Source organism: Cygnus olor, chromosome 1 (genome assembly GCF_009769625.2).
Source record: "Cygnus olor isolate bCygOlo1 chromosome 1, bCygOlo1.pri.v2, whole genome shotgun sequence".
Lineage (NCBI taxonomy): Eukaryota > Metazoa > Chordata > Aves > Anseriformes > Anatidae > Cygnus > Cygnus olor.
The window spans coordinates 16,661,944-16,684,082 of record NC_049169.1 but is presented as its reverse complement, the minus strand read 5'-3'; the positions used below and the strand labels follow the sequence as shown (position 1 = coordinate 16,684,082).

The window sequence follows — 22,139 nt, the reverse complement described above, 5'->3', positions numbered from 1 at the left end:
TCTTGTAGTGAGGGGCCCAAAACTGAACACAGTGCTTGAGGTGCGGCCTCACCAGACCAAGCACAGGGGGACGATCACCTCCCTGGTCCATCAGTGTCAGTATTTCCTAATATATTTTTCTGCAGGCTGACCATTAAAAGAAGAAATAGTAAAGAATCATGTTCCTAGGCATTTTTCAAAGTATTTTAAGTACAAGAAGCTGTTATATAGAAATACCTGCTCAGTTATAATTTAAAACATTAACATTTTGTCTGAAACTTGTCCGAGTGTACCAGGCTTACAGATTACTTACCTACATTGGATGATCCCGAGCAAAAACCTAAGCTTGCCAACAAGCTCCTATGGAAGCTCATTACTTGGCCTCAACCCAAGCACGCACTCTAAGACAGGCTTTTTATGCCAGCATCCTATTCTTCTAACAAGCAACTTTTTTTTTTTTTTTTAGACAAAGATCGATAAATACAGCAACATTTCAACACTTTCATGTTCACTAGAAAAAAGGCTTCTCAGAGATTTTGTATTCCAAGTGACTTGGATGAAACCTAGCTAACCTCGAGGAAGCAAATGAGTCTTTAGTAAGACATAAGACCGGATTCTGACCTGTAATTAGGCTTCTTGTAAAACACAGTAACTAAATACCAAAACACCTGCTCCACCACCACAGCTATTGAGCCCCTTCCCCTCTCCCCACTACCCAACTACATCCCAGCCTCAGCTAGTTCAGCTCTAGGTTTTGGGCTGTTTCAGACAGATCCCCTACTAGCAACACCAAACGTGGCATGCAGCTTTGTACCTGCAGAGCTACGAGAAAGAATGAAGGCCCACATCTCCTTCTTCTTTCAAGCTAACCACCAACAGAAAGAAACACAACCATTTTAACTCCGTGCACTGGGAACACACACTCACCTCCTAACAGTCATAAACGTGACAACAGTTGCTCTCACTAGCATGCTACAAAAAAATGACGAATAAGACTGTTATCACCCTCGTAAATTATTGATTTGAGGAAAATAAAAGGAAATCCCTTCTCCCCGGTCAAGATCATTTCTGCACACGAATGCTGTACTATTAACGCAAGCAATGAGCGATCTTTTCCACGTCCAGCTCTGTCACGCAGAGCACACAGTGCAACAAGGCAGACGCTGACTCTGCAAGACTGATTTAGGTCCAACTTTGTTGCACCTCAGCCAGATCTATTAATACTACCAGACCCCCTGCCATAATATCGTCAGGATATCTTACATTAACGTGCTTGCAAGCAAGGCTATTCAGGCACCCGGCTTTTTTTAAGAAGGTGGCTTTTATTTCTCTCGTTGCAGTGGCAGAGGTCAAATCAGCAAAATTAAATACCAGCCTGTTAAAATTATCCTGAAGTCCGAAATCATCTAGTAACAAACTAGGCTACGGCTTACGGACATAGGGAGGGCGTGATAAGTGAAAAAGATCTGCATTTTCCCCATTTGAAAAACAAACAAATACTAGAACAGTAAAATATCTCTAAAGGTTTATTTAATTGACATTAATACCCAGCTGCTTTTACAGCTTTTAACCCCTTTTACGGAGGGCCAGAGAAGAAAAATTTTGGGGACCTCAATTAACCCCAAAATAACCATCAGATATTCATTTGAACTAACATGTCAAGATCCCAACCCCAGAAACAACATATACACACATTCCAACTTCTGATAAGGAGAGAAATTCAGGTTTCCCCAAACTTCCACATAAAAATTGCAAGGAGATCTGGAGCAGCTTCCCTGCCTGTGATTGCAGAGAGGCTTCAGAAAGGAGATAACCAGCTGCTGGGGAATGCCCAGCGCCCGCCCGCCCAGCGCAATCCACGGGGTATCAGTTACAGGGCTTGCTACTATGGAAATGCCCTCACCCCTTCATAGCACCGCTCCCCGCACAAACTGCCAGATTTTTGGCAGGTCCCAGTTAACACCGGCATCACTTGCTGCCCTGCAGAAGAGACAAACACGACCTGCTCTTGCGTGATTGTGGAAGGCTCATCCCCCAACAAGAGCATCCTACAACTTGCTTAGAGGTTTCAGTTTTCTCTTCACATCCAGTCTGTGACACACGAACATGCTGAATCAGGGTATGAGGTCTCGCAGACCTTGCAGAGATTCAACAACTAAAGTTGAACGTGCACTTTATCAGAGGAAGGGCTCTGCTTCGCAGCCCTGAGATTCATTTTCCTCATCTGTTAACAAAATGCAGAGCCACTACACAAAGTCAAACAGCATCTCCTCAGCAAGCATTCATTGGGAGCCTGGGAGAAAAAAAAAAAACACACACACAAAACGCTAGAACATTATGGATGAACTTTGTATTAAAGTCCAAAGGCCATAGCAAACTGACACAGCGAAGCAACCACTGAAGCACCTGTGCTCCTTTTGCTAGTAAAACAGCATTTCAGAAAGCTGCAGACAGAATCGAAATAAATCTAACATACCGCTGGTTTCTCATCTTCACACCTCATTTTCCTTCACATCCTCCTTTCAATCTCAAAATGTTTTTCTACAGAAGTGAAAGGTAAGAGTGCTGGTACTCAGTAAGAGCACGACTGCGTGCGTGTGAACAAACACAGGCAAGTGTCAACACCAGGATGTTTTAGTCTTATCATGAGGGAGGGACATGCAAACGGAGGGAGTGGAAAGTATCAGGCTTACATTAGGTATTCATTACTCCTTCACCGAAGTGCTCCGGTGTATTATCTTGACAAGAAAGCAGGAACACAGAGAGATACGTGGATGGTATGAACATACCAGCTGATACTTAAAGTACTGCAAACAGAGCTCGTTGTGTTTTCTTCAGGACACGCCTAACCAAAACTGGAACCCTTGGTAAAATACCAAAGCCTACAACAGGTTCACGGACCAGCTCTGTACAGTGTTTTGTGCAAAAGGTTCCCTCTCAACATTACTTTCCCCTTTTTCTTTTTAATGGACAGAATCTCATCTCAAGCCATTGTCTGAACATTTTGTACTTATTAATATTTCAAAAACTTTAACCAGAGAAAGATCAACTGACTGCACGGAGAGATCCTTGTCTGTTCAGTTTCTCTTTCCCCTGTGCACAGTTTTCCCACTTTGCCCTCCAGAAGGCTCAGATCTATTCAGAAAACCAAACCTTATTCACCACTTCTTCTCTTGAACAACAGGAAGTGGTTTTGTGCAGATAAAGTTGGTATCTTTCAAGAAAATTGCATTAAGCTCGATTCAAGAAGATGCTGAAGTGCAGGGAAGAAGGGACGCAACCTTCTCCCAACACAGCCCTGTCCCAAATCGTGCTGTGTCCACAAAGCACACCATCTCAGCTCAGCCCTACCTCACGCGGAGATGTGCAATACGTTGAGTCCTCTGTACAGAGTGTTGTCATCATTTCCTCAAAACCCAAGCGCTGCCATGGCTGGGCAGTCCGGTTCCCCTCCTCCAACACCCCCACCCACAAACCAATTGAGAGCCTTAGAAAGAAAAGCTTTAAGGGCACAGTTGGTTTCCAAAAAGAACGCCTCTTGCCTGCCATCAGTGGTTAGGAAGAAGGCCATGTGCTTCATACCTGTTGGAAACAAAGAAACTGCAATTCTTTGGGCCAAACATGCAGTCAGACCAGCCAAGAGCAGCTTACAAACACCTTCCAAAAGTCAGAAAGGTTGCACAAGTGCCCTCGATTTCTGACATCAACAAGCAGGCAGGACCCGACCTTTGGAGCTAAGCCCTCCCCACGCTCAACCCACCGCAAGCTCATCCTGAAATTAGTCACTGCCTTCGTGTCACAGTCTGCTAAAGTCTTCCTCAAACTATGTTACTCTGGCCCCAGGGTTATGACATGGTGGACTGAGCACACAGAGCGAACTATTTACTGCTTCTGAGTAACACCTACAAAAAGCACCTAATCCTTTCAGCGTCAGGAGTCCTTAAAACTCCGAACTCGTATAGGGATGGATCTTGTTGCATTTTTCGGCATGAGAGATTATGTTATCAGTCAGGCTACCTAAGGGGTGGAGAAATATTATGCTTACTATTTCAGCTTTGTTTTTCCTGCAAGTATAACGAAAAACGAACAAAGAAAATCCAACCACAAAGCGCCCCACTTCCACAACACTCGATTAACACCAGTTGGAATCGAGCAGGAAGCTGTGCTTGGACGTGTTACAAGCTTAGTTACATGCAGCTATTAATTAACAACTCTAAAACAATTTAAATTGTCCACTAAGGGAGGATAAAAAAAATAATATGTGTAACATCCACTACGGTAGAAACCCAGACACTGGAGACAGAAGTTTAAAACACTGATCTTGATTGCCAGTGGTGAGGTTGTCACAGCAACCATAATTCAGCTTCATGAATATGCATTATGCTGAAATCTATTTTTTCCAAAAGAGACTACCGTGTCATTCAGCACCCGACATGAAGCTGCCTAGGCGATGGACCAGCGCCGTACAATAAAAGTGATTTGTCTTCAAGATTTTCGCCCTGGCTGTTGCAGGCAGAAGGGCTGGGGGGAAGAGGGGTGTCACAGAACATGGCCTCACAATAAAGGTGGCAGAATGCGGCTGTAGGACTCGCTTCTGGTCCTGCCCCCGCCACAGAGTTCTTCAGACGTATCCGGCAAACATGTTAAGCTGAAGGGTCCCAAAATCACCTGTGCAAACACTGCAAAGGTTCAGACATGTGCAACGCATCGGTCTTAATCCTTCAGTAACCTGGGGAGAAGCCTTGAAACAAACCAAAGGAGGCAGCTCTAGTGCCCCTCCATGGAAGGTGGAGCTGCTATTCCCACTGCTAGGGACAGTCCCCAGGCCACCTGAAATTTGTGGGCCTGGACTTGATCCCCACTAGAAAGTCGTGGGAGGCGCAGAGGGGACATCAAAGGAAGAAAACACAACAAAACCATACACACATACCTATACAGGTTACACACCCATGTGAAGAAACCCTGAGCAGGGACAATTGCAATTGAGTAGCTGTGGGAGGTGTACTTCGTACTTAATCCCTCGCTTAATATCCCAGCTGGAAAAAATGCACCGCCAAAATCACATCCCTTCCTCATTACATTGACACCCTACACACCTGTGCTGCTCTTTCATCATGAGACATAGTACTAATAAGGTATGTTAAATCGATTCCTCTGTAAATTGAAAAAGTGGAAATTCTAACTCCCAAACCAGGAAGATAAAGCTCATTTTTTCCTCAAGGCACCCGTGTGAAAAAGTGAAACATTTACTATTCCATCTGAAGAGCACCACCAAAAATAACCCGCAAGAAAACCACTTTGCTTGCAGAGACAAGCTCAAGTGACAGGAGAAGCCCACAGATTCAAACCACAAGACAGCAGGCAGCCTCTCAGCATTTGTGTTTTCAGCTCCTCTGCCCAAACACGGCAAATAATGGGCCAAATAGGCAGCATGTAGCGACAGCAGTAAAAGCTTCTCCTCCCGGTGAAACACTTCCAGCCTGGTCACCAGCTCCCACCCGCTCTCCCCTCACTGCCTCCTGGTCAGGCATGCTGGAGCCTGAAGCCAGCTCGATCGCAGGCTGGCACTGAAGGGAGCAACCCTCTTCGCTCCTGCCACGGCCTTTCTGTCACTTAACCACTCATGCGGTTTATCAATTCACTGCTGATCCAACTAATCTGTGCTTGTTTTCTGGCAGGGTCAGTTTAATCAGAGCAGACAGCCATTCAGGCTCACTCGCAGTTGTACACGGCATTAGAGCTGGCGTGCCTCCCTCACAGAAAGGTTTCTGGTCACGAACTGAGGGAGAAAGTATCCTGGTACAGCACCTAAATCAGGTTAAACAGCTGTGAAACCTCACCCTGAAGACAGTGTTTATGAGGCTGCTATAAGGCACGTTTCAGAAATCGGGCCCAGGCCAGAGCTTCGGCCCCTCTCTTCAGTCCCTCTGAAGGGCGGAGGGGAAGCCTGTCACAGCTTAACATGGGCAAAATGCATTTTTCGCTTCCCCTCTCTGACTGCTTTTTGCTTGCTGGTCAGGATGGGAAGATGAGAACATCACCAGCTCAGCAAGAGCCTCCTGGATGACAAGGCCCAGACAGCCCGGGTCTGGCCCAGCTCCAGCCAAGTACAAAGCCAGGGTACAAGTTCTGCCCATAAAAGCAAAGGGACCAGGGGGCTGTGGGGACAACTAACACGGGCTAAAGTTAGGTTGTCACAGCGTGCATCTCCTTTTCCACTCTTCTAAAGGAAATACATGAAGACTAGCTTGACATAACACTCAGAATAAAGTTGGCCTTTTATACTCTGCTTTAAAATAAACATTTGAAGTTGGAAGTACACATACTGGCATGGAACATCTTATTCAGGCTAATAAGTTTATTATGAAATGTGATCAATACACTGTTTAAAAAGTGAAAGTCCTGTTAGTCCTGAGGAAGAATTTTCATTCTATCACTTCGAGTAAACAAAGTACAAGTTACCGAGACTAATGAAGTTATACCTGTTCAACGCTGACTGCACGCTTCCAGGATTTGAACCACGCAGTCATCATCTTTTAATGATAAATACAGATGAATTAGAGGAGTACTGTAACAAAACACACCATGAAAAATGAACCATAATCCAGGCTTAGAGAAAGGCATTTTGACAACAGCCTGCCAAGATCTGTGCAGAACGGTTTTGGACCTCTTGGAGCAGTCTCTCAGCAGCAGGCAAGAGCTTCACCTGCTCTGGGTGACTGCTCATAGCTCACCCAGTAATCTTCAGAAACAGACCAAAAGCATAAAACCTGAAGTGCAGCTTGCAAGAATGACTACACAGTTGTTTTCCAATAAATATTGTGCCTTGCTATTCATAAAAAAAAAAAGAGAGCTAAGAGCTATACATTTGAAGCAGGACACAGCTCACTGCAAATGGCTGAAGTCTGGCTAATGCAATGCTCTTCAGCTCAGCACAGCTGAGAGCATGCAACTCACTGCTGAAACAGAAGCCTGTCCTAGCCCTTACGACACCTTGCACATTTGGGCAGCACTTCACAGGCACCACAGTGCCAAGCTACCTAGGCATTACATTTCCTCTCAGGTCAAAACCACACAGAATGAGTTACTGAGCTATCATACAAAACACTACATATATGTAATTGCTATGCTAGATAGACAATGATAAAATTAACTCCCCTACCTTTTTGTTCACAAATCAACCAAAGTTCATATCCCCAAATCATTCAGTTATTATGGGCACCTCACTGACAAGGCTAAGGGCCTCCATACAGAGTAAAGCAAGACAGTCTATTTTGAGGGGCTTTGCTCAATTTAGAGTGAATTCAGCAGAAACCAACATCAACAGTTTTGTGAGTAACCAGTTATCATGAATCCATCTAGGTAAGAATTTTCACAGAAAGGCTTCAAGGATGTGGTGATTCCGAGTATAGCACTGCATAGCTTCTGCAAACTTGAGCTATTCTACTGCAATCTGAAAAATTCATTAAGCCTCTGAAATATCTATAATACAAAAATAAAACATCAAAAATTAACAAGTGTTTGAGATGTGCTGACTACAGAAATCAATGATGAATTTCCTCTCATAAGTAACAATGTTCAACATTTCTGGTACATAAGAAATGAATTACACACAAGCTAGCACATGTCAACTACGACCACAGTACAATTAAAAATCTTAATTTTCCCTCCCATATACTGGCCTTGAGCTTATAAAGAATGTGTATAATCCTCAAATCCCACATATTTCTATGTAAGAAACAGTGCTGCATCTCATTCTGTTCCTTCTTCCTTCCTTCTCCTCCCAACAGAAACCTGAAAATGCCTCTGCATTTGATGCTACAGGCATAGAAGGGAAGGGGCTGGAAAAAATAAATCACTGCATAGATTAGGTAAGTACATAGCATTGTAATTCCTCATTATGTCAACTTCTAAATGAAGGGACACGAAGCACTGTGGAAAAAGCTGCACAGATAATATGTGAAAGGGCACCATGTGAAAATGCTATGCCGCACAACACATCTAAGAGGGATTTATCCAAGTAAACTAACTGAAGGAATAACAGAGAAACAGCAAGTTTCATACAGTAAATCTGCCTTCAGACATTAACTTTATTTTTGGCAGTCTGTACTATCCAGAAGCTCAGAAGAGCAATGTAAACTATTTCTTCAAATCTTATCACAAAGTACAACATTCAAGATCAAGCTCCCACCAAACTGATGGAAAAGTACACAGCAGCTCCTCTGGGCAGAACTTACCCACTCTGGAAAAGAACCTCCTTCCTTATCACACAGTTTGGGAAGAGATTAGAGGAATACTTACTCCACGTGACAGAGTTTGGAAATAACAGAGAAAGTTGTTACACAGGAAAGCACCATACTTGTCCTCTAGGTGTCATGGACCTCTTTTCCATTTCTTCATGGCATAATTCTCCAAGTAAATCCATTTGCACTGTTGGCACGTTGGCTATAAACAGAACTGAATCACAGTACCCAAAAGATAGTTTTGATTTCTGGACTGCAATTAATTGTTTAAATACTTTGGCTACTTAACACAGTTCTCTAAAAACAGTGAAATTGAAGGCTTAAGTTTGGAAAACTCTGCTGTTCAAGCTAATCTCTGTTACAGGGGCAAGCCTCTGTTCCCTCAAATTTAAAACCAAATCATTCCTTCAGTATGCAGAATATTTGTTCTTGTCCCCACACTCAGATTACCATTCCTAGATTTAAAAAAAAGGAAAAACTGCTTTTGCTTTAGGTTGTTACAAACATGTTTAGGCACACCAAGTAACAGAGCATCCAACCCTATGAGAAAGTAGAGGAGCCATAAGGAATAATTGTCCGTTATCCTATACATTAACTCCCTCAGGAAACTGCCCGGGTATTCTACCATAACTGCACACCTTTCAGTTCACATGTTTATTTTAACATTCTTTGGACAGCAAAATTCAGTGGGTATCTTTGCCATTGAATCTGATTCTCCCATACATGTATCCTGTGCTTTGTCAGCATTTCCTTCACCTTCCTTCCCAAAACCCTTTGCACATGGTATCAACTGCTGTTAAAAAAAAAAAAAAAAAAAAAAAAAAAAGGAAAAAGCCAATTTTGGTGATACCACTAACTGCTCTAAGCAGAAGACAGACACCAGAAATGCACACATGCTGACAGTTGTGACTGGTTAAATAACCAGCTGGCAGAGAAATGTAAACATTAGGCCCCACAGAGATTATTCCCTGCCCCATTAGCAATTTTAGATATATAATGACAACGCGGGCCTGTGCTGGGAAGTGCAATAACCTCACAAAGAATGACAGAGCGTGCAAGACAAATACTTGTAAGGAAATACAGAGGAGAGGAGAAAATTAAATAAATAAATGGCTCCAGTGAAGTTTCCCACACATTCTTGTCTTTTTTCCCAAATTTTATTAGTTCACAAAACCGAATCCATCAATTTGGCATTTTGCAAACAAAAACTAAAATACCTTGTCACTCAAAACACTCAGTGACACAAATGAATATCCGTTAGCAATCACCACCCACTCATCTACAAACACACACAGAACAGTTCAGTTGTCCACCTTCAACAGGCAGGTGACCAATGCAGAAGAGGAGGGGAAAGATGAAAATACAAACAACTGTATTCTACAAGGAGTCAACTGTAAGATTGTGCCAAGCCATCAAAAATACGATGAATTATTAGCTATCACAAGCCAATGAAAGAATTAAGACCTATGGCCTCCTAGGTCACCTTCTTTAGGGGGTTACTCAGCAGCAAAACCATTTCTTCCAACTGCTTCTTTTCTTTCATGTCACTCTACAGTGACACTCAGACTCCACTCCAGGTATTGCAGACTCTGGGACAATAATAAATTTTCACAGTCAGGCCTGAGGCATTGCCAGAATCCCGAAACCACCTCAAAACGGTGCTCTGCAACCTGTGATTGTTTCCCATGCTCTCATCACTCAGTCAGGTCCAGGTCAGTTTCCAGCAAAGACTGAAGAACCTCTCAAAAATCTTGCAAGAACAATAGTTCTGTGACTAGACTTTCAGTTCATGCAATTTCATATACAACTTTGAGATCAAAAATTTAAAACCACAGCGGTTTCTAGTATTTAATTTAACAGCCTTCAGCTTTTCTACCTGGCTTTCAAAGAGCTTACAACAATTATTCTTCAGGCAACCATATAAGAAACAAGTCTGAATAGACACCTTTTAAATTTTCAGGCCTCCTTAAAGCATGCACAGAGTTGAGGAAAACTAAACAAAAAATTGCACAATTTCAACAAAACACAGAAACGATGCATTACATAAATCTGTAAGAAAGGTACAAAGCCTCCTCCCGACAACTAACTGGCCAGCTGAAGCTATTACCATAAACTAGCCCAGTTCTCATTAATTTGGCTGCATTGGTAGGAAATTAACATTTTAATGGCACTTGTTATATCCTACTGCCTTGTATCAGCAGATGTTTCCAATGGCAAAATAAAAAATATACAGAGTTAACAACTACATTTTTGAAGTTGCTGAAACAACTAGAACAAGATATCTTGGAGCAGGTCTTTAAATAAACCAGGGCACATCAACATATCGAGCTCTATTCCTCTACCGAGGGGGAACATACTGTTGGCAGCATCACTGAAGGGTAATGTTGTGCTAAGTGGCATTTCTCCCAAGAGAAGTCGGTTCCTCTCTCGATACAGCCATATTAGCTGTATTTCAACTGCATCTCAACGCAAAATGTACTGGACATAAGGAAGAGGCAGAAACAAGCTCTGCCAGTCTGGTTTTTTGATCCGAGACATGAAGTAACCCATGAAGCCAATGCCGTTAGCACTTAATGGATCAGCTCTTTAGAGAGTTTATTAACCAAGCCTGTACACGCAGGCCTGCCTACCACACTACCTGCATGCTCTGTTTCAAAACAAAATATTTCCTTGTCACAAACACACCAGGAACCCAATCAGGTTACTAAAACGATACAAATCGAATGACAGTAAGCAGTAACCTGGCACATCACTAAGGCTTCAGACTTGAAATAGAACTAAATTGACACAAAAAAAAAGCACAATGGATAGTTTAGTAATGAAGTAAAGAAACCAAGGTAGAAGGAATATGAATAGGATTAATTCAGTCATCATTTCAATCAGACGCAAGCAATTTAAAAGGCAGATAAAGGATGGCATTTATACGTCTGCCTCTAAGACTGGGACGAGGGCCAGAATTACACTGCTTGAGCTGACAGGTGTGTTTATGCCATGATGACAATTCAGTCAGTAATGATAAAGGTAAAAAAGGCCCAAGTTGTTGAAGAAAAAAGCCATATACAGACGATTTATCTTTCTGAACAGTCATGGCTGAGTGCTGGTAAAGGAAGAGGCAAGAAGAGTTGTTCCCTGCACACTCAAGCCACAGTAAAATCATTTTAGTTGCGCACATTTCAAAGCCTCATAAGAGAGGTTTTTGTAGAAATGCCATCTTTCTTTATCAGAAAGACAAAGAATTCTTCTAATAATTTCTTCTTCTAAAAAATGCTTTGTTTTTCAGGTCAAAAGTCCTAACAAAGACTTCTTCCAGCTCTGTCTTAGTCCCAGTTATTTCATTAACAGTCACATATTTAAACCTGGGAAATTTAAAAATTAAACCATGGATTTCACTATTCCAGAGAAATTTTAAAAATTTAATTATTGATCACACTCAAATTCTGATCTGGGGGCAGCAATGCTTTTGTTGACACTATATAAATGTTTTAACAGATGCAGTCTCCCAAAGTCATGGAAATGAAGCTCAAGATTTTTTACATTAATTACGCTGAAGACTGCAGGACATGATCAAACTACTAGTGAACTCTCACTAACCTCTGATTTGGATATATAATTGCCATGGATGTGAAAAATATATATATATAATTCTTGAATATATTAGAAATTCCAGTAGGCCCACGTCTTTGCCCAAAAGCAAACAATGGAGCACCAAATTTGCTGAAAGGGGAATAGGGGAAGGAGGATAAGGGAGAAAGATGATACCTTTTGATTTCTTCATTATAGGTATCTGGGGTTTTCGTCCACCTGCAAGATCTAGACAGGCTGACTAAACTTGAACAGGGACTTGGACAGCTGTAAATGAGAGCCCGTCCTCAGCAAGGCCGAAGTCACAGGAGATGAGGTGACAAGAAACAGGGACTAACAGCCATCAGGACTAAAAAAAACTATAAATACATAGCAAAGGGACAGTTCATATCTTATACCTGCCAAACCTTCCAGTTCATTGGATAGTATAAAGTCTTCAAAAGCTAAACAGCAGTTTTAATCAAGGACTGTTCTGGGTTTTTACTGTTGCACTCAACTCTGAAGGCCCACAGCAAAGCAGAGGCATCAGGCCTCCAAGCACTGCATTACAATGAGTAGAATCAAAAACATGCCCTGCTACAAATTGTCCTTCAGAAGAGGTGGCCACACCACCCAGAAGACATGTAAGAAAGTTTGGTCTTGAAAAGTACCTTCAGGGTGGAAAGACTTCTGGGTACCTGAGAATCAAGCCAAACAATAACATGTGAAAGCTGGGCCCAATTTGTGTTATAATCAGTCCTAAGACCTTTGACTAAAAGCTCACATGAGTATACATATAAAAAAATAAAATAAAGTAAAATAAAAAACCAAGCCTTTGGAGAAAAGATTGGGCATATACTTTGACAAGGCTACAGAAGAGGTCAGTCCATACTGGCATCCCTACACAAGGATGCATGCAAGATCCCATGGGGGCACACAAGAAGCTGTCTTCCTTCTGGAATGATAGTACTACTGAACCACATGGCATTGAATCCCCTTAAACACAGGGTTTTTCTTTAGCTGACTGGCTACAAGATGAGCTTTCCACGTCACCTTGCCAGGGAGAGTGCTTTGCTGTTCCCTGTGCCCCAGTTACAATGCTCACATTCCTGGTTATCACTGTATTTGGCAAAAATCCTTTTAGTTTAAGAGTTGAATCTGCTGGTTAATTTTCATGTAAAAAGAAAAGGAAGTTTTTACAAATGATGATCAATCCGTAAGTAAGAAAATACGTAAGGCAGTAGCAGATAATCTTCTTCAAGCGTTGGCGTCTGGTATTTCCTCCACGGTTCAGAAACACCAGCAATGCATATACTTCCTAAATACGGTTCCTCATCTCCTGTTTCAGATAACAAGCAAGCTGTGGTTAGCCAGTCATCTTCAGGGTCCAGCCCCTTCTTGGATTCCCAGTATATCTGTCTTTACCTGCTTTTCTTCTGACATTTATAATAATGCAGTATTAACTTCATAACAATTTTGACATTTATACGATTCATTATATCACGGACTTAAAAAAAAAAAAAAAAAAGAAAGAATAAAAAGCCCTATAAAACATCAGTCTAACTACCAACACTTTGTTTAGCTGAAGCTTTTGAAAAGGGAGGAGAAAGTGAAAATAGCAAATCACCACCTATAAAGCAAACAGACACTCTTTTTTTGCCCAAGTCCACGTAGTGTTTCCAAAAAGTCATCTAACACAATTGTTCAGCTAAGTACACACATGAAATTTTTGTGCCATGCGTGAGGTCTGCTGTAGCTCTCAGATAGTATGAACTTCTAGCCAGCTGAGAACAAAGCCACCAGCGGGTAAGATAAACAGATGTAGTTTGCTTCAGACAAAAAGAAACATAAACTGCATGGAAAGATTTTCCATGATTTAACAAAGACAATAAAATGTCACCAACAGCAGATTCTACAGCAATGAGTCACAGATAATAGCTTAATACTTAAAGCTTATCTATAAAGAAAAAAATATTTATGCAATTACAAAGTATTAACAAAAAATAGGGAGGTACTTATAAATAGATTTCATCTTCTCCAATTGTTTTTATCTAAGTGAAAACCAAAGCAGATACTGCACATTCAGGCTTGCACACCACCAGGAAAACCAATCTGAAAATACTGGGCACTGTTTCTCCCTCAAAAAGCATATGCTGTCTCTGATCCGCTTTACGAGAGGACTGCCAAGTGCCAGAGAGCTTCACTGGTCAAATTCAAACTGCTAGCAATGCAAGTTCTGTGTTCTTCCTATAAAATATTCCATGAAATGGTATTTGTGACTTTTTTTTTCCTAAGTATTTTTGTAGGGGGATAAGCAATCCAGCATTAAATGCAATCATTGTTAGCAGATCCCTCAAAAACCGGAGAAAGATTGCTACTAGATAGAACAGGGAAGAAGCAGAAGTAGCTTTAGAAAAAAAAATCAGTTTTGTTGTAAAAACGATTTCTAATACAGAGTTTTCTGGGGAAATCAGAACTATCCTACTTGGCCTTGTTATTTCACGTAACCAAAAGTAAAAATAAGAGCTGTTGAATGAGTATAATTTCTTCACACCCATAAGGAACTCTTCTTGGAAGGGAAAGTAAAAAACCTACATAGTAGGCACAGACCCTTTTAAAAGCTTTATACTCACGTTTCTCTGAAACAAAACAGGGCTAGCTCCAGATGATCTGAAGGAGACCGCAGCCTTTACTTCTGCAGTGTTTTGTAAGCTCCTGACGTTAGTTTTAATTACTGCAAGTTTCCAGGAAACTCCTACAGCTCAAGCAAAACTTGGGAGTACAGCATCCTGTAGCAGCTGGCAGATCTCTGAAAGGATCAACATGTCTAGCCAGTTGCTCTGTAACTTACTAGGAAGGACATTCTTCATTGCGCGACCACAGTTTTTGCACAGAGCGTTGAGACCATGCGGCATTTCACACAAAAGCAAGCTACACTTCATTTTTGTACAAAAGGCGATCTCGGATATTCTGTAATATCTTTTAGGTTCCTTTATAGATTAACCTCTGAGAGGTGTTTGAAGATCTTGGATAAAAGAAGTGTAAAATATTAGGAAGTTAATCAAACTGGAGTGGTTTAGTGCTCCACTTATTCCTACCCCATCCTATAACATTATCTTTGCAAGACGATGCAAGACTTGGCCCTCTAGGGAGCTGTTTGTTATTATTATTATCTGATGAGCACAGTCTGAAGTTGTCCTAGTTGTAGTAACACAGGGATGCTTAGGATGTGTTGCTGCTCTCAAGTTCAGCGCTTCACAGCCACCTCTGTCCCAAACAAACAGGATGGCTGCTGGCTGGAATCGCGCTCCTTGGCTCCGGGCAGCACTGGGAAGCAGCCAGCAGCTTCAAGGATGGGACACGCAGACAGCTCCCTAAGCGTTACTCCTCATCTCAGGAGGGAAAAGGTGAGGAAGAAGAAAGATGAAGAAAGCCCTGAATCCAAAACAGTGAGTATATCCCCAAGATAGGATCCTGGATTACAAATCACCTTGGAGCTTGGTTTTAAATCAGGTAGTCACAGCTGTATTCACCAAGGACCACTTAAGTGCAAGGACCATCACACTGAAGGTAAACAGCATTTCATCTTTTGGTGTTAAACATTTTATTTTTTTCCCGCTGCAACACGGCATCTTGTTGCAATAACTGCATCTTTTCCAAAATGTTCAGAGCCCAGGTCCAAGCGCCCCAGAACAGGATTTTAAAGGTATTTACAGACCGGTCTCTTTGCTGCTACTCAGACCTCCGGAGCTTGAGCTGGGCACACCACCCTCTCCAGGCAATGCAGAAAGCAAAAAGTCACAAGCTCCTGGCAGCACCTTGTCCCTGGCACAAAACCTGCCATGGGTCCTACTTCTGCAGCAACGTCTGGAAAAGCAGCTTACGCCTGAAGCACAGGACCGTAAGGCTCCTTAGACTCAGATCTGGAGTAAGTTACAGTAAATTATAGGGTTTTGACTCCCACATCAGTCCTCACACAACTAGGAGGGACCCCGAAGCTGTACAGCTACAGCCACTAGCTGGCTCTACCAAAAGCAAACAGGAATAAAGATACCCTTTTCAGGCTCATAAAGCAGCATCACGGGCTACACATGGCCTTCAAAGAACATTTCAAGAACTCCTTCTCCAGAGGCTTTGCGTTTCCCCATCCCTATGGCTGTGATACTGCTTGAATACTGCTGACAGCTATAAACCCACATGCCTCTGTATAGCACTGCCACACTTCCCCAGCAATGACAAAGTGCTGTTAACCTTGAGGAGCGCAGGAGGTTATTTTAAAATGCAGTTACTGCGCACACCTGAGAACACAGACGAAATTCAGAGAAAGGGGAACTAAAACACACAAACCATTTCCTAAGCGTGGGATTTCAGGTAGTAAAATCAGCAGTGTGAAATGGGAAGACTTTTTTTTTTTTTCCTGAAGATGGCTCCAGAGCTAAAACACTTGCTCATGCTATTTTTAAGAAGCTCCCATTCTCATTCGCATTTCTAACGTGAAGACTCCTCTTTACAAAAGTTAAGCTAATGATAAACTTCAAGTTATGAAATAAACGCTGCTTTAAGCATCTGAAGACATTCGTGGATCCTTCACTGAAAACTCGGATATTAATTTTCAGCCACTGAGACTTGGTTGGTTTCCAAACCAGTGAATTTCAAGTGTTCTCTACATAAGTAACCTTATACCTGAAATGAATATTGAAAGAACAACTGGCTTTTACAAGACATTAAAAATGCCAAGCATTAGTAATGCAAGATACTAATAAAAATCCCTGACAGTCCTATCGAGAGCTCTGAAAAGATGGTTATAGCGGTTGGAAACTAATTGAACTCAGGCACTAATTGTATACGTCGGGCCACCATGGAGTGCATGGCTTTGTTCTCTTTAATTAAGATAAGTATAGACCTCTCATATTATGCCGTTATTTTCAGGGGACTACTTTAGAAATCTAAAATGCATCTGTTAACCATTGCATTTGGACATAGAGAACTGCTGACTACTTTTTCCACATAATTTTGTCGTGTCCTTTAAGGAAGAAATTCTTTACTCTGAGGGTGGTGAGGCCCTGGCACAGGCTGCCCAGAGCAGCTGTGGATGCCCCATCCCTGGAGGTGTTCAAGGCCAGGCTGGATGGGGCTTTGGGCAGCCTGGTCTGGTGGGAGGTGTCCCTGCCCATGGCAGGGGGCTGGAATGAGATGGTCTATATGGTCCCTTCCAACACAAACCATAATTCTATGATTCTATGATTTAAGATCCTCAAAAAACAGCTTAGTCAACTACATATAGATATACATGAGGGAATACTCAAGAAACAAGAGTGTCCCTTCCCACAGAGTTTGATGAGAATCCCATGGATAGAGTGGTATTTCACGCTTTATTCCTTTTTTTATTCTCCTCTCTCCCTCCCATTTGTGAGCAGTGTTACTTGGCTGTCGATACCCCACTAACAGATTTACTCCTCACCTGAAGCACTGACCCAAAAATAAAATCCCTGTTTCTAAATTTTAAATATAACACTGACTACAGCTACCCATGTAAGTATACAAAACAGATGTGGCAGAAAAGGAAACATCCGTGTTTACTTTAGTTTGTAAGACAGATGTTCACCTTCGGGCATGTCAGAAGGGAGACTCAATAACGGAGGAAGTATCGACTAGCAGACGTGAGCCCTGATGGGCTAAAATGCAGCGTGGGGTGGCTGCTGCAGAGCCAAAGCAGCACCCAGCAAAGATGTGCCCACACAAACATAAGCAAGCACTCACTCAGGACTGGAATGTGTTAACTTTTAGACAGAAGTCCATATGCACACAACCCGAGAAACACATACCCATGTGACTCAGTGTCTAATGATGACAATTCCTAGGCATATGCATCCCGCAAACCGAGTCATAAATCCCTTAATCACAGGTCAGAAGATGTACCAATGTCTGCATTGATGGGATCAGGAAAAGAGGGCTGAAGCGTCTGTTGTTGTTTTTTCAAACTGGAAACGTCAGCTCCTGCGGAAGGGCAGCAGCACTCAGAAAAGCTGCATCACCAGGGACTTACAGTGACCTCTAGGACCCGCATCCACAGAAGAGCAAAAACGCACACTCAAAATCTACTTTAAAAGTTACTTATTTTTTTACAGCATACAAGGAAATAAAGACTGGTTGGCATCAGTCCCTGAGACACCTGGAACAAGCTTTACTCCAAGTTTGATGCACTCTTGATAGCATATTTATCTAGGACAGGCGACGCGTTCTCAGCGGGCACTCGCAAAGAACTCGCTGCGTTAACTCAGGATTCGTAAGAAGCTGCCTCTCAACTGAACTTCAGTTCCCGTTAAGATGAAGACACAGCTGTCAAACTAAAAGTAAACCAGACAACCGTAAGCATTCTCAAAGCATGTTTAAAAAATACCACTATCCAACAGAGCCAGCGGGTTTCTTCCTCATTAACATGGGTAAAAATTAAAGACACGTGGTGACCCAAGATGCAAACAGAAATAATTTTTCAAATGCAACTGAAGAAGTTAGGAGTCTTTACCTTCCACTGCTCCCAGAAGCAAAGAACTGCATCTTCAGTCCTTTAAGCATCTCTGAGGATCTGGTCTCATAAGTCAGGAATTAAGTCTACTACTACCGGAGCATACAATAGGAGAAAGGCTTGGGCGTTACAGGAAGGAGGGGGAAAAGAGCAAGAAAGCCACAAATAAGGTACTTATTACTAACCACAAATAAGGTACTTTTGATTTGCATTTGATCGCTACCCTTTAGCCAAGGCAAGAAGAGCTACTGTGCAAGGGAAACTGTACCACTAAGACAAAGAAAAAACCTAGTCCTTCCTCTCTGCGAAGACTGCAGAGATTGTTAATATTTATGAAGCCTGAAGTGCCTTCAAAGACTTCTTACTTCATTTCCTTATGCCATAACAAAAAGCAGCACTAACTTATTTCATTTTAAGGTAAGATCACCACTGAAACCTTACTGTTTTAATAAATTCTGACCTCCCAGGAGAAGGCTCAACATCTTTGCTTTGTCCCCCCACATCCGTACACCTGACAATGACCATGAGATAAAAAGAGAAAACTTGCATTTTTCAGAGACTTTAGAGATCAAAACGCATAAACCCTGACATCATCTTCCAAAAGCCAGGTTTAACGGCTGTGTTACCATGCACAGGTTATTTCATAGATCAGCTCACAAACGTGCAAGGCCTGGATGGTGGCAGAGAGAGAATCTCTTTTGAAAGGCCCCGATGAAGCAATACTGTCAAAAGCTTTTCCTCCAGTCAAACTCCGTGTCATGAAAACAACGCATTAGAGGAAGTCATCTCTGCTTCTGCAGTATGGATCCTGCCGTCCAGGCAGGATTTAACCCACAAAAATAAAACCATGTAGGGAAGAAAAGGAACCAGTGTTGCAGAATAAAGCTAGAAAATTGTATACATTATCTGGGCCTGGCACAGTCAGGTTTGGACAAGAGGGCCTGGAATTCCGGATGGCAGATTTTCTGCACATAGTACTGGGGTCTTCTGGTAATGGCCAGAGCTTTGGAAACTCTAAAGTCAGAGTAACACTGATAAGCCTGACAAATACCGGGGCGAGGAGAGGGAGGAAGAGACCTGGACCAGCCACTGAGTAGCTCCTGTAAACAAACAAACAAAAAAAATCAGCAAGGTACTCAGACATTGCTAAATAGCATTTATTTTCCAGACCTATAAGAAACAAAACATCACAAAATGTGATCTGTTACTTCTTAAATAAAAAGACAATCATCATAAATCTTTTAATGGAACCGTATGTTACACAAAACACAGTCTCATATCTTCCAGAATAGTGGTGACTGATTCAAAACTAAATGATGATTTTTCCATAATCACATGATGTGAGATGGGGTCACTGGTAATTTTCCAGCAGGTCTGTCGTTACTTTGGAGGTTAAACAGTTAATGTTCCTTCTTAGTTTTGAGGTCCCTGTATTGAAGAGTGAGTACTGAAGTGCCAAATGATGCTGAAGACACTGCACATATACGGAGCATTACGCACAATGTTTCCTGTTCCAGAGGTATACCTGAATCTAACAGCAACACCAATTGCTTTTCAAACGCTGCAGAAGCTTCCTTACCAAAATAAAATCCATTTTCCCCCCCAAGCCTGCTATTCTCAAACAATATCGAATGTCTGACATCCGATATTGCATGCACTCATAACGAACTTCAGTCGGTTTCCAGAAGCTCCGAGCATCGCACGCCGGGAGGAGGGGAAGGGGCAGTGCCCAGCAGCTGCCCCTGCACAGGCAAGAGGCTGAACGTGGCGGGGAAATCACACCTAGCCGGGGCTGCTCCAGCCCTCTGCACGTTCCTCCCCAGCAGGGCTTTCTCCTCCGCCAGCCTCTCCTAAACCGGGTTCCCCTGAGGAGCGAGGAGAGGCTTTTCCCAGCTGCTGCCCTTAATTCCTCCCTCCCCCACAGGCATTTACGTCACCAGGCCACAGCGATGCTGCCACGGCGGGCAGGCTGGCGCGGGCAAGGACGGCGGCGAGAGCCTCGGTGCCACCTTCACCCGGCACCGAGGAGAGCCGCAGGTACACCCAGCCCGCAGCAGCACCCCAACCCCTTCAGCTGGCACCCCCTGACCCGCTGGGAATAACGGGGCTCAGGAGCTAAAATTAAAAACGAACCCATCGGTCCAACGCTACCCAGGTTGGTCCTACCTGCCGCCAACCAGAACCACGTCCGAGAGGTCACTGGCGGAGCTGGACACACGGAGTGTCTCGTCCTCGCTCCAGTCTGGCATCGCAGCCCCAAACCACCTGTGTTACGGTGGAGAAATGAGCCGAGCGAGCTTGAGGCCACCGTAGGAAAAACGGTGGGACCTCGCTTGGACTTTCAGGGATTTTTGTGCAATCTGATATCCCGACACGATGAGTTAATTTCCTATTTTATCCATTTCACAACCAGGAGGTTAAAGATCCAGTACCAGCTGCAGAAGATGACAGACAAGGACTAAACAAGCCCTCCCTTCGGAATGACTAGATATGACATTAACAAAAAAAAAAAGGTTTAAGGCAGCTCACATCTCTAATTCTGAGGGACAAAACTACTCGTCGCACAGTAAAAATTAAGGCACGATACTGTCAGATAACGTGGAGCACAGATGCCTGGGATCCCTACTTATTAAATATTTCCCCTCCCCACCTTATCTAAACCATTACTGGAAACGCAAAACCCAAGAACTAGTCCAGCATTTATTCCACGTTCGTACAAGCTTAACACAGCTACCCAACCCAAAACTGCAGCCGCGGTAACGAAGCACGACACGGAAACAGGGCAAAAAAGGCTGTTATTTCCCCCAACTTGCCCCATATGTGCATCGAAGCCTCAGGACGACCTATGGAAGTGGGCAGGAGGCCCAGGCTTGATGCACAGAGCCGTACGGCCTTCCTGAAGGGCTGACAGCCTGGTCCATAATCCGGCCTTACCCCAAGCTCCCTGGGAGGCTGCTTTCCTGCCGCGCTGCTCCCATGCCTCGCGGCCCCACATCCGCACGGTACCTCGCTGGCTACTTCGGGCGAGCGTGTGGCTACTGCCCTGCTGACAGACGGGCACCCCACTCCTCCCGACGGAAGCAAGGCTCGCTTTCCACCCAGAAGGCAGCAAGGTGGCCGAGCGAGGCCCGATGGGGTCACCACCACGCCATCACCCCCATCCCAAACCACCACGAGCCGATCCCCAACCACCATCACGCCCCCCCCCCCCCCCCCCAACCCACCGCCACGGGGGGGCGGCCAGCAGCCAAGGCTGCGACCTCGGCTCCGGGGCTGCGTTTACAGCCCTCCTGCGTGCTCCCCGCCGGGGGCAGCCCTCGGGGGCGGCCTCCACTTCCCCCGCCGGCCGAAGGCAGCCCCATTTGGGGCAGACGCCGGCCCCCCGGCCCCTCTCCTGCGAACAAAAGACGCGGGGCAGGCTGCGGGCAGGACGCGGCGATGGAGGCGGCGGCGGCGGCGGCGCCCGGCGCTGCCCCCCGGGGAGGGAAGCGCTCGGCCGCGAGCCAGCCGCTTCTCCCCGCTCCGACCCGAGGCGGCCCCGGCGCGGCACTCACCCGGCTCGGAAATCGGAGCAAACTCTCATCCACGCTCCCCGCCGAGCCCAGGCCCCGAGAGCCGCTGGGCGCCCCCCGGGCGCGCCCGCTCAGCCCCCGGCCCTGCCCGGGCGGCAGCAGGTGCCCGTCCTCCTCCTCCTCCTCCTCCTCTTCCTCCTCCTCCTCCTCCTCCCGTGCCCAGCTCCCCGCGCAGCCGCCGCTCGCCGGGGCCGCGGCGGGAGCCCGCAGAGGAGGCGGGGGCGGGCGGGGCGCTCAGCCCGGCCCAGGGGCGGCCGC

General features: G+C 44.2%; 1 protein-coding gene across 4 annotated transcripts in view; it reads right to left on the bottom strand.

The window, feature by feature from the left end:
• Positions 1–22,046, bottom strand: part of GRAMD4 (GRAM domain containing 4) — a 79,355-nt gene extending 57,309 nt beyond the window's left edge. For 2 of the 4 annotated variants that reach the window (XM_040544726.1, XM_040544729.1), the window contains exon 1: positions 21,864–22,046. In XM_040544726.1, coding sequence (XP_040400660.1) covers positions 21,864–21,892 — 29 coding nt within the window. In that variant the 5' untranslated portion in view covers positions 21,893–22,046. Of the gene's footprint in view, positions 1–2,455; positions 2,592–4,392; positions 4,472–21,863 lie in introns of those variants that run through there. The other 2 variants (XM_040544728.1, XM_040544727.1) reach the window with 2 other exon arrangements.
• Positions 22,047–22,139: the final 93 nt, after the last annotated feature.